Source organism: Lutjanus erythropterus, chromosome 13 (genome assembly GCF_056507025.1).
Source record: "Lutjanus erythropterus isolate fLutEry1 chromosome 13, fLutEry1.hap2, whole genome shotgun sequence".
NCBI classification, from domain to species: domain Eukaryota; kingdom Metazoa; phylum Chordata; class Actinopteri; order Lutjaniformes; family Lutjanidae; genus Lutjanus; species Lutjanus erythropterus.
In genome coordinates this window covers 10,400,906-10,417,594 of record NC_139329.1, presented here as the reverse complement: position 1 = coordinate 10,417,594, position 16,689 = coordinate 10,400,906, and the positions used below count along the sequence as shown (strand labels likewise).

At 40.2% G+C, this 16,689-nt stretch overlaps 1 protein-coding gene across 1 annotated transcript in view; it reads left to right on the top strand.

The window, feature by feature from the left end:
* cdh13 (cadherin 13, H-cadherin (heart)) overlaps positions 1-16,689 on the top strand; it is a 452,332-nt gene that overhangs the window by 420,068 nt on the left and 15,575 nt on the right. Inside the window, exons 13-14 of the mRNA XM_084734875.1 lie at positions 9,073-9,306; positions 12,786-13,004. Of these exons, the coding sequence (XP_084591001.1) occupies positions 9,073-9,306; positions 12,786-13,004 (453 nt within the window). The remainder of the gene's footprint in view (positions 1-9,072; positions 9,307-12,785; positions 13,005-16,689) is intronic.

Genomic DNA, 16,689 nt, shown 5'->3' with positions numbered 1-16,689 from the left:
AGTGAAAATAGTGGAGCATTCAGCAGCTAAAGAGCCCTCCTGTTGGTGGAGACCAAAAACAGAGCTAAAAGAGAGTGAATATTGGACTTACATTCATCAGCTGGCCAGAAACTTAATTCCCAATGAATGCTAATGTTGCTCCATATCTGACAGATGTATAATGATCATGTTTCTCAAAGTAGTGATGCAATGATTGTAATTTTCATGGCTGATTCCAAAGTTTTGCAGAATTTTCTTCTTTTTTTTTTCTTCTAAAAACTATATAACTGACAGCAATACACAAACTTCATTGTAACTTTTCTTTAATGGAAAATGAAAATGTGTCTTCATAATAAAATATTACAAGATTTGAAAATAATGGTGCAAGATTATTGTATCAGAGGAAGCACAATCTTGATCTCCTGGAGAACGTGATCTCATGGAGGAAGCATATGGAAACATGCAGCAACTTGCTGGAGTAATAAGTGAGAAAAAACAAAAGCAAAAGACTAAATGAGTCTGGATGAGAAAATGTTTGGAAAGATGCGGTCAGCAGAGGTTATCTTTTCTTCAGTGAGAGCTGGCGGTGAGATTTTGACCAGCTTTAGTATCTGTCAACATTAGTATGCTAGCTAACATTAGCCTGAAGGGTTTTGAAGTTGTGCCATACCACCATCAGCTGCTTCTCGTTGTAGACTTGACTCTTTTCTCGTTATCATGTTCTTGCAGTCTATTGCTTCAGTCATCTCTACCCAAAAGTAGCCCAAAAAAAATCATATTATTGCAGAAAATATATTTTGCTTCTCCACTTATCCAACTTATGTTGGGTGGATACTGGTATTTACATAGCACAGTATGTACAGAGTTTGTGTTTGGTGTCTAGTCTTTGGCCTCGTCACTACGAGCTAATCTCTGAGCCCACAGGTGGTTGCAGGGTGGAGGTGAGGCTTTTTTAGGAGCAGCAGAAAAATCTTTCCAGCAACGTTTGACAGACATGTTTTGTAAACGATTCGTGCAGCAGCAGCACACCAGACCAAAATCGTCTTAAATTGGCCACCGGATTGCAATGGGAGTGTTGAATATATATGATGCATTTAGTTGAGTTTGTCATGTGCAAGTGCAGCACAGCTACTGCAGTTGTCTGCCTGAATTGGCTCACAGGCTTTGCTCCTTTTAATATTGAAGAGGAACTTTTATGGGGACAATTAAACCTAATCTCACTCGGTAATTAGTGTAATTCCTGCTCTGAAACCAATTTATCAGAATCAATCCCCACTTGTGTAAAGTTAATTTTAGCTTTGGACTGTTAAATTTTTTAGTGAAAATAATACATCATTCATTATCTAATTTGTACAAAAAACACTCCTCATTTGAATAGAGAAGTTACTTAGCTTATGCAAGTTTCAAAACTTTCTGACTTCATCTCTGCAACCTAATTAAACACTAAATAAAGGCGAGCAGTCTGTGGGAAAAAAAAGGGCTACAGAGAAACAAGTGCAGGGACTTCCATCTCCATTTACAGTTTATTTTAACTCGTTAGCAAGATGCAAAATGTCAGAGCCTCAAGGGCGATTAGATTACTTTAGATCTGACATCTAATTCACTTGCAGGCACACTGGGATTAAGTTTTACATTGCAATGCACAGAGTCGACCACTGCAGAGGGGAGATGGACATAATAAAGACCAAGAGGAAAAGACTGCAGAGAAAGATGTCTGTCAATATATACACACTGTAATACAAACTAGTTTTTGGCTCAAAGCACCACTGTGTGTAAATAACTTCTCAAGCAGTCTACATATGTGTAGACTCTAGGAACCATATATAGACAATCTATAGCACAGTCTAAAGTACATGGCACAAGTGCATTTAGGGAATGTCCAGCTCCACTTGAGAGACTGAACCTCTGTCCCACATTGTGCACATTTACACACAAGGCACAGCTGACTGACTGCAGTGACGTTACTATACGCATGGAAACATGAGTGAAAGCAGCCGCTCTAATTTCATCAATTCAATTTAAAGTCAACTGTTAAAAGGAAACACTAATACTTAAATACAACACACTAAAGAAAACACCGGGAAAACTCGTGCTGCTTGACATAATTTAAGAGATGGGTTAATGATTAGAGAGGGTGCTCTCAGTCATTTTAAACATTTCATATGCATAATATTATCAAAAACTAGCAACTGTGGTTATTAACCTGGAAGGACAGAGGAAACTCTCCAGGGGAAACTTAGGAAGTAATTTTTTCAGTTCAAATGGAACAGTTTCTGAACTTTGACCGTGTGAGACCATCGGAATTGTAGAAGAACACATTAATTTAGATCCTGACTGATCCTTTGGGGTTTAAACAATCAACAAAGTTACAGCTGCTGTGCGTAAATGCCTACAGTGTCTCTCTTAAGGCTTCACCCTATTTCACCCACCTGCAATCATCCACTGTTAATCATAATCTCAATTTTTAGGCCCTAGGTGCATGGAAGGTACGATTGTTGTGAACCTGCTTATGTGGTTATCTTACTGTCTGAATAAGGAATTCTTTAAATAGCAGGGAAATACAGAATTTAACCCTTTAAACCAGGTTTTTCTTGGTCAATGGCACAATCACTTTCTGCTGCCTTGAGATAACAATGCATCAACAATGCACATGACCACACCTCATTTTAAGACACACGACTTTACACAGCTTGGGCACTGGGACAGAAAATGACAACTGAGTCTGGTAGAAAATAGCGATGACAGCTGCACTGCGCCGTATGCTCCTTTTCGGGCACAAGATAAAGCTAAAATTGTTGCCATTAAATCGTTTCCCTGCCAAATGAATAATCCCTTCAAGTATCTGACCTGAAAAGAGGCAAAGTAAATAAGCAAATCTTAAATCATGGCTACAACACAAAATCATTAGAGAGCTTAATAATAACAGGTTCATAGAGTTTCACTGGAACCGTGCATCGTGAAAGGCATTGTGAAATATAGGCTCAGACCTGGAACAGTGTCCTTTTAAACTGCTGTAAACAGTGGTTATTTGCTGTGGCTGTTTTTCTTGACTTCATACCCACTAACATGGCTATTAAGACCAACAATTTGCGTTTGGAATGAACAACAAAATATTAAGTCCCAATTCTTAAGCCTTCTCAAGCCTTAGATGACTCACTGCAAGCAGTACAGGATTACACTCACCCTTCCTGAGAGGCAGTGATCAAAGACATTTGTCCTTTGTTAATCTTGTTTTACATTCATTTTACTAAACTGTGTCTTGTGTTCTCTGAGCTCAGAATTTTGCTCTAATATTCTTTTTTTTTTTTTTTTTTTTTTTTTTTTGCAAGAACTGTACGCGGAGATTGAAACCTATTTTAATTAGACAGGAACTCTGTGCTGCCAGCCAAAACAGCCCGACAGCTTGATGTGGTGATGAATACATTTTGGACGCTGAGCAACTCCAACGAGACAGTGAGAGGACAGTCTTTCACACTTAGAGGTTTCATCACCCCGAAAATCATCATCTTCTTTTGGCATCACAGCAAATCCCTCCATGTCCCTCCTCCCCTAAATATCGCCTACTTTACTTTTTATGTCCTTTTTAGTGCGCAGAGATGGGCAGACACGGTGTAGCGGCAAAGAGCCATAAATCGCCTGTCTCCTTTAGAAACTTGCAGTGTGTTTAGTCAGAACTTTTGTGACAAAGCGGTGTGAAGCAGAGGCCAGTAGACAAGCTCCATTGATGCCGAGGCGTGGAGGCTGATGATGACACAGGCATGATGCAATGGAGATAAGGAGGAGTAGGAGCAGGCAGAGAAATGGAGTGATTAGGTGTGGGGAGTATTCATTTAGGAAGACAAACAGCTTCATTTAAAGCTAGCCAAGCACAGAGACGGCCTCTCCCACTACAAATGGGCTGAAATTTGCATATTTTCGCTGACGGGGGATCTGAGCTTCATCCTCACTCTCTTGGTCTCAAGTGATGACAGATTATCTAAGGTCTCGCCTGAGGAGCTACTGTCTTTGATTTGCTTTTCAACACATTCTGTGTCTGCTTTTGCTGAAGTAATTCCTCTCTTGCTCTTGATCTGCTGCTGATATTGTCTCAGCCATACTTATCTACAGTAGCTATATGAGGGCTGTTTGCTGTTTTGTTTCATTCCTTGACTGCGTGCAGGAAAAAAAAACAAAGCGGGCGGAGATAGCAGTCATTTCACGATTATGACACAGTAGAAACGCCAAGCTCGCGACCATTACATTTGATTTCTCCATATCTCTCATAATCATAATCTGCTGATGGCTTTGCAGCTGAGAATGAAATTAAAGTTTGGAGCTCGGTAAACAAACAGATCATGATGATTATCTGATAAACACTCACCAGTTGTAGATATGATTTCTCTGCAGACTGTTATAAAGCAGAAAATGTTTTAGCTGCAGGTGAATGTAGAAACAGCCTGCTTCTTCCATCCATCATTCATTTCTCTTGTGTATTCTGTACTGAAATATTTGTATTAATGCACCCAAATGGTTTTTAGAGGAGGTTAAAGGGATAATTCGGGTTATTTGAAGTAGAGTTGTATAAGGTACTTATCGATAGTCGGTGTATTAGCTACAGTAGATGGCGGTCGGCACACCCCCAGTTTGAAGAAGCAGAGAGAGTCAGCATGAAGCAACTTACTGCAGTGCAAAAGCAAAAGTACATATTTACTCTGGCCTGTAGTGCAATTTATCCATCTAGATTATTTTGTTGTGAGTTGCAGGGGTTTTGAGATATCAGCTGGAGAGATATCTGCCTTCCCTCCAATATAATGGGATTAAATGGCAGTTTGTGATGCTCAAAATGTCAAAAAAAAAAAAAAAAAAACTTTGAAAAACACAACTCTCTTTCCAGAAATCTTGACCCTGTATGTAAGACTTACTTTCCCACTACAGTAAAATCTTGCAAGTTATTATTTTTCTTCTAGAAAGAAAATTGTTTCTGAATAGGTCATGAAACTGCTAACAACAAGGTCTGGGGATTATCTTAAGTAACCAGGTCATGATTTCTGGAAAGAGACACTGATGTTGATTTTTTCAAATGGATGTTTTATGGCACTTTGAGCACCAGAAGGTGGGTGCCATTTTGTTGCACTATATTCAAGAGAAGCCAAACAGGTCTACAGTTGTTATCTTCAAAACTCGCCAACTCACACCAACAATATCGAGATGGATAAATAGCACCACAGATAAGAGGAAAAATATGTAGGGTATTTCTGATTTTAAAAAAAGGTCCTCCTGAAAAAAAGCAATATCAGTTTAAGTGTATGTTTTATTTAGAATATTTTCACATTTTTCCGTGCAGCCAGACAGTCTTTTCAGACAAGAAACCACCTCACAAAAGCCAAATATCACTCTCTCCAAACTAACCAAAACCCATAGACAGAATCAGTCATTTTACCTCTCAGAACACAGAAGCTGCTGATCTACCAGTGCCTCGATCTGAGTTTGTTTGTGTTATCGTGTGACTTTGCTGTTGTAAAATGATAGTTCAGATTTACCAAAGTCACATGATAACACAAACAAACTAACTGGTTGAGGCAGCAATAGACCACTAACTAACTAAAATTACAGATTTCACCTATGGAGTTTGGTTGGTTTGGACATTGATCGATCTCTGGCTTATGGAACAGCAATTTCCCATCACAAAAAGACTGTCTGACAACACTAATGAAAATATTTTGAATATAGCTAAATTTAAACTGATATTGTTTTTTTAAGGTGGGTTTGATTAGGTGACTAAAATATCTTTTGTTGCTGATGCTGTCCACAGCTGTACATTGCTCAGCATCTGTGCTGGTTATTCCTCTCTGTTTCACCAACCTGGGGCCGTGCCACCCGCCGTGTACTGTGGGTAATACCCGCCGTGTACTGTGGGTAATACGCTGATTATCAACAAGTACCTCACACAACCCTGTTTAAAATAATCTGAACTAACATGAGCTTTAAAAAACCTTATGGAAATGTATTTACTTAATGTGATCACCACTGCTTTTGTTCTGGTTCAGTGAGAGTATTTCAGCTATGTAATTGACCCAGTGCATGTGGGCTGGTGGGAACGCGAGGAGGAAGAGTACCCACTTGTGTGTGTGTGGGTTGGTGTTTGAATGGGTGTATATGAAGTTGGATTACTGCCATTACCACAGAGAATCTGCACCTACACATTCCTTTAAGGTTTCCACTACACTTGACATAAAGTACAGACATGCATTTACACAAATAGTAAATATTTAGCACTTGGATACTTGCCTCCATCGCCCTGCCAGGGGGATTTAACAGCCTGGGCAACACTTTATGCTGCTCCTGTTTAAGAGGTTGTGTGTGAATAAAAAGCCTCACTGCGGAGATGAGAAATTACTTTCAGGTGTATTTGACACTTCTGTTATGAAGCCACAGGGAGTTTCTCAAGGTAAACAGTTCCTGTACATGTACAGAGAGAGGATTTACAGTATGTGTGAAATCTATTGCAGTGCATGTTTGCGCCCATGTGTATATGGCATCTAAATAAAAATATGTTTTGATAACCTTACAACCAGTGCTTGGGTCTCCATTTGAAGGCAGAAATGAAGCAAACTCTCAAAGGTGGTTTTAGTTTAAAAGTACCAGTTCTCTAAAATATTGTTAGTTTTGAAGGGCAGGTTCACGCCTTAGGGTGCTTCCTGAATCGAAGCAATGCGAGAATGATGCACCGTTTAAATTTTCAGTCAGATTCTGTTCATGTTGATGTTGATCTGGAGCACATAACAGCAGACTGAGGACTGCACATATAAATGTTTTGTGAGTCATTTATTAATGCAGGCATTTCTCACTTCCTTGAAAGTCCAGGTTTGTCCCCTACCAGGCCACATTTTGGTGGCAAACACACTATTTGTGTGCCAGTCACCAAAACAGGAAATGAAATGAACCAGTGATTGGTTCACGCACAAGAAGAAATGAACCACACCAGTGTTCACTTGACAGTTGTACAAGACCACCTCGTTGAGGAGGACCTGAGAGTGGTTGTTTGGTCCACACCAGAGTTCGAGTCTGGTGTTCACACCAACACAAAAAGAACCACCCCACAGGGTAAACCCCCTGGTTTGGTTCCGCAGGACTAAACAAGGCTAGTGTGAATCCGCCTTAAGTGTAACACAGCAACACTGATTCTACCTAAACCCCTCCGCCAAACAACAATTGGCCAATAATAGCTTTGAAACTAGACATGGTCGGCCTGCCAAGCTTTGGATGGCTCCACATGTTGCAGTGATGTGCATTTGGCTGTAGTGGGAGCAAAACTTCAAGCTGGTGGAGTTTGATGGACAGTGTCTTTTTTTTAGCCTTTCCAAAACTAAAAAACACTTCAGAAGTGTAAGAAATAAACAGTATGTTTATTGGATCTGAACCTAAGCTGCAATCATTATCATGTCCGGCAAAAGTAACAAGGCCAAAGAGCCCATTAACTAACTGGTTATATTTGTTTTTTTTGTTGTTTGTTTGTTTCTGAAGTCCATCAGAGTTTAGGGTAATCTCTATACAAATATCTGTATCTGAATGTACAGTCTTTAGGCAATAGACAAGATTTTTGTATCAGATGTGTTCTGGTTTCCAGTCCATTTGCAGTTCGAGTAGTATTCATCCGTCATATTTGAGCAGGCTTTGGTTGCCTGCGGGTACAGAGCCACGTGGAGAGCAAAAGAGGTGGAACACACCGGCCGAAATGCAGTCTCAGAATCCATCAGCTATCTTCTAACAGTGTTTTAGCTTTTTGCGTTTTTTGTGTTTTTAGAGGTTAGCCTCCAACTTCATTTCTGTCTCAACTTGCTAATCAGACTGTAAACAATGACTGGTGCACAGAGGAACAAGTCTTGGCCTGGATAACAGCTGATTACACCAAAACACTGACCGTCACCCACAGGGGCTGACTCATCTTCAGATTATAGCCAACATGGCATATTTTTACTATTATAATTTATTTTAGGAACACCGTGGTTTGTCATCTCAGCAATTATTTCATCTCTCTTTAGAATCACTGTTTCAAAAATGACTAAGAATTTTGACGTTTAATCTTGCCCCATTGTCTCTGCAAACAGTGTACATCCAGTGAAGGATCAGAAAACTTCTTTTTGTTCATATCTGGTTAACATGAACTTGATGATGAGGCTCTGACCAACCCTGACTGGAAAACTGCCAAAGTTTGACCTTAAGTCATGTGTCATATTTATACTTTGACATCGAAGTCACTTTGCCTCTTTAGTTTGTTTTTTTTATGTTTGTCCTAAAAAGTTAACTTTCACCTAATCAGCAGTTCATGGCAGAAACATTTTCTGCACAGTTTGTGCAGCTTTCTGTAAAGGCACCATAAAAACTCAGGGTTTCTCTCCAGCATCACTTGACATTTATTGCACATATATCTTGACTTGTTTTCCCCCTCCTCTCTGCCCTAAATTGTCTGCAAATATTTTTTTTACCTTGAAGAGGTGAAGGAGAGCCATTTTCCAATTACAGATCTTGTCTTTAGGTGTTAATTGCTGACTGACCTCCGGAGCTGTTGTGGATGCCGTTTGGATTTTTTAATAACCTCTAATCGCAGCGAAACAGAGAGCAGTAATAGAGAGGAGCCACGCTGCTTTTTAACCCAGCATCCTTCAATAAGGTGTAATCTCAAACAAACACAGAAGTCGGCTGTGTGCCAAGTCACAATGCTTTATTTCAAAGCACAAGCCTCTGTGATTCATTCAAAATGACACACGTTTTTGTTTCCGTTGGGTTAAATTAGGTCAGCTGAGTAGAAAGGAGCAGGATGGTTACGTTCATTGGCATTCTGTTTTTTAAAATAGAGTCAGGTCTTTCTTTGCTCTTGGATTACAGCTGAAAGCATTTTTGACATTGCAGAATGAAAAACATTCAAAGGAAAATTAACTTTAAAATAATCATGAGTATGCCATGTTTTATGGCGGCCACATTACATTATTGCTCTTTTCACATCTGCCCAGATTATTACTGTTCACATTCCCGCACAATGATGAGCATCCAGGCCTACAGTACAGCAGTGTCTCTTCTCTGTGCTAATGTGTTGTATATTCTGTGTGTTTGCAGGCAGCCCACCAGCCACAGGTACCGGCACACTGATCATTCATCTGGAAGACTACAATGACAACGCCCCCTATGTGATACCGTCCGTAGCACGAGTGTGTGAAGACGCCCATGATATAAGTGTGGCCATAGTTGGTGGGCGGGACAAGGACCTCCCACCCAATGCTGCACCATTTAAGATAGAACTGGGAAAACAGCCCGGCCTTGATAAAACATGGAAGGTTACCAGTGTCAACTGTGAGTATTTTATTTTGAAATGAGATTTGTATGTTCTTGAACTGAACTGAACATGACATGAGGACGAAGTTTAATAACAGGACATCAATCAAGAAACAGAAAACAAGCAACAATCCATTCATCCAAGACGCAGAAATGCCAATTTGTTTATGAATATTAACCTTAATAGATGACTTTTCAGTCACTTTTTCTTCCCTGTTGCTCAGTCCACGCTATTTTTCTTTCCATCCACCCTGGGCAATGTTTGAAAAAAATAACAGAGTGTATGTTTGCACCAAGGTCAAAATAGGCACATAGCAGCTATTCAGCTATTCACCTCCGAGTCCTGACCCTTTAAGTCTAGATATAAAAAAGAAAATTTAAGGTCAGTAAGAGGCTGCAGTCGGTGAATGGGTTAAACACAGGACTCTTCTTAGAAAGAGTGGGGTTTGAGTTCTGTCCTGGGAGAGAGATTTCAGTCTTGTGTAAAATTAGAAGTGAGTGTTTAAGACATTTTTAGATTTATTTGTACACGTTTGAAATTGTTACCTTCAGTTTTCAGTCACACTTTGGTTAGGTTTAGGCAACAAACCTCCTTGATTAGGGTCAGGAAACAAAACTACTTGGTTGGGTTTATGCACAAATACTGATTGGTTATGTTTAGACAGAGTAAGTCTCCAGTTAGGTTTAGGCATAATGACTAGTTGGTCAGGTTTAGGAAGCAAAACTACTCAGTTAGGTTTAGGAAAAGCTTATGGCATGCAAATAGCTACACTGGCCATTTACACCTCAGGTGCAAATAGCGCTGTTGGCTCCAAACACCTGGGGTCTTGCCTGTGTCATACCAGGCCACATACACCAGGGTGTAAATAGCCACATTGGTTATTCCACCCCACATGCAAATAGCATCTGCCTAAAACTAAATAAAGAAAAAGTATGAGAAGTATACATATTATATAGATATTTTATTGCACGAATTTTCAAGAGTCATTTCACCGTAAATCCATCTTATGTCATTCTATCCTTTCACACACTGTTAATACACTCTGAACACAGAGCAGAGAGGTCTTAATTGCAGATGTTACTGTGGATCACATGATAAGGATAAAGAGTAAAATGATACAAAGACAGAGGAGGCTAGATAGACAACCAAGACATTGATTCAGGGTTGCATGAGACAGCGCTGTCTGTGTGTGTGTTTGAGTGACAGAGCAGAGCTAAAACCTGCCCAGAGGTATTAGCTGTGACTGACAGCGGGAGAGAGAGGTACAGACACTCCTCAATCACCCCCGCTGGAAGAGACAGATATGGCCAGCAGAGAAAGAGCCCGCTACCAGTGAAATGGACTGGCACTGTGCTCGTCTCCGCTGTGTGTGCATCTGTGTGTGTGTGTGTTTGTGGATGAGTGTGGAACCAGAGGCAGGAGAGCTGGTGGTTATATCCTGACAGAGTATTTCTCCATAAAAATAACTTGTCTTACTACAGTTTTTCATGAATTGTTTTTTTGAACTCTGACAGATCCGTTTAAAAGCATGCTATACATTTTTTAATAGAAAAGCTTAACTCCATAGGTCAATCTAAGTTTGAGGCTTTTTCAAATCTGTCTTTTTACATGTTAGTACATTTTAACATACAGATGGGTGAAAGATTTTTTTTAAGTTTGACATTTTGACAAACTGCACTCATTCCCTTTCTTACCAAGAGTTAAATGGCAAGAATGATCGCACTCTATATCCGCAGGAAAAACACGAGGGTACCACCAGCAGCCACTCGGCTTAACTTAGCATAAAGACTGCAAAGGTAAACAGTGAATAGTTATATATATTGTTGAGCTGCTTACATTACTCCAAATGTTTCCAAAAATGTTAAAAATCCAGAGAAATCTGTAATATATTCAAGGTAAAGGTGCATCTCTTTCTAGTTGCTACTTAACTTACAGGAAAATATGGGATATGTCGGATGTGTCAAAGTGTGACACAGACAGTCAGCGAACCTGACTAAACATAGTCTGAATAAAATTTTAATCTCTGGGTAAAGAAAAGGGGAGTTTTCTTCTAAACACATTATACATGTTAGGACATAGTTGCTGAAAAATCTATAGGACTAAATTCTGGAGTTAAACCATTAAACTGTTGTTCATGATTTCTCTGTTCAGGATTTTTTGGGTGGATCTTAAACATGTCTTGGGGTAATGTTCCACAAACACTATATAAGCTCCACAAATCAACACATGAACATCACGCGAATGACCATGTGAATCACCATCCTGTCTCCGTCCTCTGGCACTGGTGGCTCAAACATGTCTGGAAATATCCAGTAAAGCTGCCAGACAGAACGTCAATATTTCAGATAGTTTTCAGGACGTAGTGGTGTTTGACACTGAGACAGCGGAGCAGACATGCCCCCAGTGTTTCAAAGCAGAAAAAAACTTTTTTTTTCATGATTTTAAGACCTAACTTTATATTTTTAGACATTTTTTAACCTTTCAGATTTGGCTGGCATGTTTCTGTGGTGTGACAGTGCTTTACTGTGGCACTTTTCTGTTAACTTGTCACCCTTATGTATGTGTCATCACTTTGGATTCCAAAGTGCATGTGGGTGAAATGTAATGTGATAATTGCTGTAACAGATCAACACAATTACACGTTTGTTTAAAGGGCAGATCAATTTTTTCTGTTTGTTTTTTAAGGTTTTCATTTTCATTCTAAGGTATTTATATCTTATAGGGTTTAGTTTTAGGGTAAAAATGCTATTTTCCCAGCACTTATAAAAATGTTTTCCCACATAACCTGCATGATTTCACTGCTGAATGAGTGGGCGTTTCCAGTGGAAAAACCTGGAAAAGAACGCAGATGGAGTCGCCCTTTAAAGTAAACTGCTGCTTTATGAAACTGTCTGATTGTACTGATGGAAATCTGACTGTCAGCTGTTGTAGCTGTTGGAAAATCCTGCATCTCACACTGCACTCTGGCAAAACAACATACACGATGAGCCAGAGAGGTGGGGGTCATTTGTACAATCGAGGGCCTCTGCATTTATGCAATGTTTACTGTAGCTTTCTGTTGCCTTGTGACACTGTTTTGAGCACTCGTTTTGACAATGTACATTTTCTAATTAAATACAAAGCTAAAAGTCACCTTACCTGGAGGAAAACAGCCATGGCAGACAAGTAAAAGTGCAGATTTGCATATTGTGGCACATTTCAGCATGAAGTGAACCAGCTCCAGTAGTGTCTCTTGTGTCTCTTAAGGAATTTTTAAGGGTGATGCAACAAAATGTAACAATCTTATGCAACTTAAGTGGTGCCAATTTTTGTTGCTTCAGTTGTCAGGAACGGCCCTGCAAACAGTTACTTGAGGCACATAAGTTTTGCTCTATAATACACATATTTAGTTCTGCTTTGGAGAATGGGCAGCTTTGAATGCAGAATGGGGAATTATTGTTCATCCACTTTATTAAAACCTCCCTCTTCCTCTGTGTGCCCCCCCCCCTCCCCACAGCCACACATTCCCGAATCACGCTTTTGCACAGTCTGAAGAAAGCCAACTACCAGCTCCCGTTGCTCATCACTGACTCAGGGGTGCCCCCTTTGTCCAACAGCACAGAGGTCAAAGTTCAGGTGTGCGTCTGTAAGAAGAGCAAGATGCACTGCAGCTCCGCCCACTCCCACCGCGCCAGCCTTCTCGTGCTGCTCGCGACACTCCTGCTCGCCCTACTCTGTAAGTACCAGCACAACCACAACACAGACACAAAAGAACATGAAGCATTGTTCTGCTTTCTGGCATGCTTCCCAATGAGCACCAACTGGGATTTAAATCTTGATTTCTGGTTGATAAGGGAATGATATTCAGTCTAAACATCTAACATCTAAGAACACAAATTTGTTCCAGGACATTATAATGGGAGATGTTCTTAAAGCTACTATAAGGAGTTTTGAACAACATGAACAAACATTGTGCAGCCATTTCTGCCACTGAGTCAGATACTTTGTGAATTGGATGAAACAAGTCGGTGTTTACATTTTTTTTGGACTTCATATTTTTATGGTGGGAAAAACTACCGCTTTTGTCCACAGGGGCCTCCAAAATCAACTAAATATGAAAGTTCCTGGTAGTAGCTTTAACGTAAAATAAAGAACTTGCACTTCTTACTGCAGGCTAACCTGCATGTGCAAGCACTCAGGTGTATTGGTTATTTTTTTCAACTACTCCAAAAGAGCGTGCACCAGAATGGAGTGTTAATAGCAACAAAGTAGTGAAAATAATCATGGGGGTGTGGTGGTTGAGTAGGTAAAACACAGGACTTTCATTTAAGTAACGTGGGTTCAAATCTGGTGTGGTGTTTTTTTTTTTTCTGGCTTTCAACTGAGAAATTTTGATGTAGTTTCTTAGTGAGGGTCCAAAGTGATAATAGGCTATTATTTTCACTTTGTAGAGGATGAAAAGTGTCACTGTTGAAAATCCCAGTGAAATATGGACTAAAATTGACAATTAGTGTCATCAAATAATCTGTGAAAAAACATTCACTGTTGAACCTATTCTGAACATCTTTTCTTAACTGGTGACTATTTTTATGCATCTTTGCCCACTGGGTTGTTTAAACATGGGTTAATACTGCAGTAATATGGTATGTTGCTTCCAATTTATCATGCAGTGATAAAGTGTTTGAGTGTGTGTGTGACATGAATTAATACACAGTTCGTATCACTTGTATTCATGCACTGGCAAATGTTCTCTCTTTTTTTTTTGCATTCATTTTGCAAAAGTATGTCATTTCACATTTCTGCATTTTTTGCCGCCATGCCTTGGGCACTCCCCGGGAAGTCAAACTTGAATTTACTCTGAATATCTCATTTAAGCCATTAGCGATAGCATGAATAATTCAGCCTCCTCCATTCACAACACAAACGTAATGGAAGACGTCCAACAGCTACTTTGGTGAGAAGAAAAATCATTTGCAACTTTAAGGCCCCAAGATCCTATTCTCTCCCGTCTGGGCTTGTTCTCTGTAGTTTATAGTCGGGCTCGCTGTACGCCGGAGGCGGGGTACAGCGGGGGGCATGGAGAGAGCGCAAAGGGAGAGGAGGAGAAGAGAAGGACGAGGTATGAGAAGAAAAAAAAAAAGGATGCAATTTTAGGTCTAAAAAATGGCGGCATTGTGATTATATCACCTTTGATTTGCTCTTGACTGAAATGTTTAATCAGAAAAATGTCCTCCTTCCTCTTTCCAGCTCTCTTTTCTTTGTTTTCTTTTTGTTCTATTGATCTTTACAGCTCTTTTTCTCCCTCTCTCATATGTCCCGATGATCACTCCCGCTTTGCATATTCCGCCTTGTTCCCCGTCTCTCATCCCTTGGCCCTCTCTGCCACTGTTTTTCCTCCCCTGTACCACATCACATGCTCTTGTGCTTTCCCTCTATTTAGCAATTAGCTGCACTCTCCCCATAATCCTTTGCTTACAGGCAGAAACTCCGCGTCTCATCTTCTCATTTTCTCTCGGTATCTGTGAATCACAGCATCTAGCATGACCCATCGATCTTCCTCCGGGTATGGATCAATCTGTGTATTGCTGCATATCTTTTCTCCAAGCATTCATTCACAGCAGATGACTGTGCTGTGCACGGGAAGCCCTTGTTTGACGCTGCGCCTTGAAGTTCTCTCATATGCAGCTAGAGTACTTAGTTACCTGCAACTTGTTTTAAAAAGTCATGATTCACACGACACAAAGTATTAAATTAAAGTGACAATGTGTAGCAAGCGACAGCGTAAGCACTCCGGCGTTGATAGACCATTAGTCGCGGTTTCACTGCAACACACTAATCATGAGCATAAGCCGATGCTGTGTCAGCGTTCACAGGCAAGCAGCCACCTCACAGAAACTTTTTCAAGGCAGCGATCCTGAGAGTATCCCAGATGGAACAGTCAGTTAGCTTTTCACGCTCTCCTTTTTAAGAAATATTTTCTTACCTGCGGTTACGGTGGTAGCAGCCACAGCGTCGATACCAGAAAGCATGATAATTGGTTGACATGCCAAGATGACATTAGCAGAGTCTTTTCCGCAGATGTCCTTTCGTACAGTGGCATTTATTAACCAAATAACACATATGTTCATTTGGACTGAAGTGTGTTTGTGCACAATCAGAACAGTGAGCGGTGTTGCCATAGAGCAGGAGTTCTCGTCCTGGAAAACTGGAATCCCGAAGGGTTGAAATCCTGTTTAATATACGATCTATGGTTGAAGTGAGTTGTTTTTCCCCGCCGCCACCTCTCCAGACAAAGGCATGAACACTACAGGAATGCAAGAGGAGTGCAAAATTGTAGTTTGACAATAACAAGTCGCTTCACTGTAATTGTATGTTAATGTAAAGCTAAGACCGTTATCCTGAAAACGAAATCTCACTGCTCCAAAAGTACACATTCTGGAGATGGAGATTAGTGCCTGTTACACTCCATTAACATATTAACCATTGTAAACATCTCCTTAGAGAAGATTATTAATGATTTTTTCCAAACCATAAACTGATGCTTACTCATTTAGCAAACATTCAGCATTAATTTGAACTTTAATGAAGAAGAAACAGGCAAACTAAAACAGTTATTCTGCCCCAGAATATAAATAGTATAGACATAAAAAAGCATTATTGTCAGAGAAGCGAGTATTTCAATTTAACATGTTTCCTTAATCTCTGATGGCATAACATGATCAATATCCTTTAAAGACATTCAATATGAGGTTCAAGCACTCAAAAATATGCAAAATACAGATGGCCTCAAATTGCCACCTTCCTACTAGTTAAAACCAGCACAAAAATGACAACTGCCAACATAAACCACAATTTTCTGAACAGACACAAACACTTACTTATGAAGTAACATTTGCAATTTGTAACATAAAATTTTGCAAATTTAAGAAAATACTCAGTCCAGAACTAGGCATGATGGGAAATGAGGTTGTATTAAGTTTTTACATTACATTGCAGGGCTCATAGGATTGCTTGCTCTGCATTGTTTGCTGAGAATTTGCCCTAGAGTAGATTTTATAGAATGTATTTGAAAAAGTCAAAGCTGTGGTCTTGGTGTTTGAGTTCCTCAGGCAGACAGGGGTGGGGGTCTTGATCACCCACCTGATTGCTGTAGAGAGCCATGACTCGAAAAGGTTGAGAACCACTGGCACAGAGCTGGAGGTTAGAGATTACTGAGAGAGAGAGGAGGCAAGGACAGTGTGTGTGCATGTGTATCTCTATTGGGAGTCTCAGATAGTATTACAGCTGGGCAACACAAGTTCCACCAATTCAGATGCAGAACATCTCCACACACACACACACACACACACAGGCGCCCAGAAGAGATGACTCCTGCTCGAGCTCATCACAGAGACCTGTGCTGGGGGACAGATAGAGGGGAC